Consider the following 2,724-nt stretch of genomic DNA (forward strand, 5'->3'; position numbering starts at 1 on the left):
TTGTTGCGCGCGCGCGCCTCTGCCCTCCGCAGCACGATGGGCGTGTTGGGCCGCTCGGGGTCCATGCCGGCCAGCTTGTAGCCGAAGCGCTTGTAGGCCGCCTCCCTGACCGCCGGGCCTCGCGCCCGGGCCTTCTGGCTGCTCTTCAGCCGCGGGATGGGCTCCTTTTCCGACAAGGTCTTTTTGAGGAACCGCGCCAGCGAGGTGGCCGGGCGCGGCGCTGGGCGTCCGAAGTCAGAGCTGAAGCCCAGGCCCCGGGGGGCGCCGAAGGCCGAGAGGGCGCGCTGGATGCGGCGCTGCCGCGGCGTGAGGAAGCCCCAGAAGGGGTGGCCGTAGGGCACCGGGGGCAGCGGCGGCATCTCATCCTCTTCTTCGTCTTCGTCCGCGTCTCCCAAGGGCAGAGGGATGTCCAGGGAGGGCGGCAGGGGCACGTCCAACTTCTCCTTCCCAAACAGCTTCACTTGGGGCCGCGGGAAGAGGCGGAACCGGCGGATGAGGGACAACTTGGACCTGGCGGGCTTGTCCATGCCCTGCTGCTCGAAGAAGGCGGCGCTGGGCAGGCGGAAGGACGTGCCCTGCCGCTCGCTGCCCGCCTCCTCGGGCTCCTCCAGCTCCGCGATGTCATCCATGGGGTGGGCATACGGGTTGTGAGGTGACAGGATGGGCGGCGGCACCCACGGGTACGCGAAGGCCGACTGCTCCGGCGGAAGATAGGGCCCCTCGGGCGGGTAGATGGCCTGGTCCCCGCCACCATAGATGCCTTCGGCGTAGGGGACTCCATGGGAGGCACCGTAGGGGACGCTGTAGGGCGGCGCGTAGGGATCCAGGTAGGGTGGCATGTAGGCTTCCAGGTAGGGCGGCGCGTAGGCGGCCAGGTAGGGCGGCGCGTAGGCGGCCAGGTAGGGCGCCCCGTAGGCATCCGGGTAGGGAGCCCCGTAGGTATCTGGGTAGGGCCCGGCATACGGGAGGCCGTAGGCGAGGTCGTAGGGCGGGTAGGGCGGGTAGGGCGGGTAAAGCGCGTCGGAAGGGGCGTAGGAGTCCTGGTAGTAGCCGTGCAGTGGCGCCTCACCCGCGTATGCGTCGTAGTAGCCGTAGGGAGACGCGAACCCCGACGGGGCCGCGTAGGGGGGCTCGTAGTCGTCGTAGCCATAGCGGTAGCCGTAGTTGGAGTAGAAGGAGCCCCCGTAGTAGTCTGGGCCGTAGTAGTCGTAGGGGTCCTCGGGCGGGTACCCGTGAGGGTTGTCATAGGGCGGCCAGGCTGGGCCGTGGAGGCCGTAGGCGCCCCGGTAGGGCTCCTCCTCATACTGGTACAGCGACTGCCGGTCGTAATAGTCATCACCCTCGCGGTGGTAGTCATAGTACTCGCCCAGGTCCTGGAAGCCCTCCAGCCCGTACAGCGACCTGCGGGAGCCCGAGTGCCGGAACGGGGCCTCGTCCTCGAAGGGCAGGAAGCCCACGGGCTCGCCTGACTCGTAGATGCTGTGGGCGCGCGGGAACCTGCGCAGGCGACCCCCGGGCTGCAGGATCTCGGCGCCCGACGGGAAGGGCAGCTTGCGCGAGCCCACGCGGGAGCCGGAGCGATCCATCCAGGCGTCCAGTGTGGCCTGCGCGCTGCCCGACTCCTCGGCCTTCTTGATGAGGAATTTCTTGGTGAGCCAGTTGATGGCCGTGGACGCCTTGCTGAGCGATTGGGCACGCGGGCGCAGGCGGCCGTAGCCGCGCCGGCCAGGGAAGCGGATCACCATGAAGGACGGCTTCTTGCCCTTCATGGCGCGCTTCTTCTTGCCCACGCGCATCTGCGTCATGAGCTTCGACGTGGACTTGAGCACCGTGCGCGCCTTCTTCTTGCGTTTGGTCTTCTGGGGTCCGGTGTGGAGGCCCCAGAAGAATGCCGACGCGCTCCGGAACTGCCCCTTCTTGGAGATCTTGGGCGTGCGGTCTCGGAAGCCCATGAACAGCCGCGAAGTCCCCTTCAGGCTCCGCTTGGGCTTTTCCGGCTCCGGCGCCTTCTTCCCCTTCTTCCCTTTCTTGGGTTTCTTCTCATCCTCTTCTTCCTTCGCCATGGTGGCCACCTGCTCCCTGCCAGGCCGGCCGGTGTCACAAGCTCAGGGCCTTGGGGACACAGGGACCTGCTGAGTCTCCTGCCTGCGGCTGGACACGCAGCCTCCCCAGGCTCAGAGCAGCTGGGACTGGCCCGGTGGCCGGGGGAGGGACAGCCAAGCTCCTTCTGGCTGGGACCAGGCTTTCAGGAGGGCAGATCCATAATTCATCTCCTCAGGCCCCGCCTAGAATTTCACCCTTGAGCCTGTTGGAAAGCACCTGGGTGTTGTTTATGGGAAGCAGGGGAGGCCTGGCAGGCCCATGCTGGGGAGACTGCGTTGGCCTTAGAACCTCCATGAGGACAGCCGTGCCTCAACCCCAGTCAAGCCCTCCCTGAGCCTCTGCCGGCTCACCCACCGAGTGAGTGCTTGGGTCACTGGGCCCCAGAGAGGGGAAGCCACCTGCCCTAAACCACCCAGCACATCTGTTCTGGGCCACAAGTGGAGCTGCATCTCCTGAGCCAGGGTGGGACGTTCAAAGACCACCAGGTCACCTTGGACGGGGGGGAACCTGGGCCCCTCCAGGTCCTGGGCAAGGGAGGAGGGGTGGTGGGCATGGCAGGTGCCCAGGGCTGCGGTCAGTGTAACCAGAGCTGGCCGGCCCTTGGGAGCATGAATAATTTAT

The 2,724-nt window shown here is 66.9% G+C and overlaps 1 protein-coding gene across 1 annotated transcript in view; it reads right to left on the reverse strand.

Moving 5' to 3' along the window:
• Positions 1 to 2,063, reverse strand: part of MYO15A (myosin XVA) — a 48,750-nt gene extending 46,687 nt beyond the window's left edge. The window contains 2 exon segments of the mRNA XM_024752798.1: positions 8 to 834; positions 979 to 2,063. Of these exon segments, the coding sequence (XP_024608566.1) occupies positions 8 to 834; positions 979 to 2,063 (1,912 nt within the window).
• Positions 2,064 to 2,724: the final 661 nt, after the last annotated feature.

This window comes from Neophocaena asiaeorientalis, unplaced genomic scaffold, assembly GCF_003031525.2.
Source record: "Neophocaena asiaeorientalis asiaeorientalis breed wild unplaced genomic scaffold, Neophocaena_asiaeorientalis_V1.1 scaffold540, whole genome shotgun sequence".
Lineage (NCBI taxonomy): Eukaryota > Metazoa > Chordata > Mammalia > Artiodactyla > Phocoenidae > Neophocaena > Neophocaena asiaeorientalis.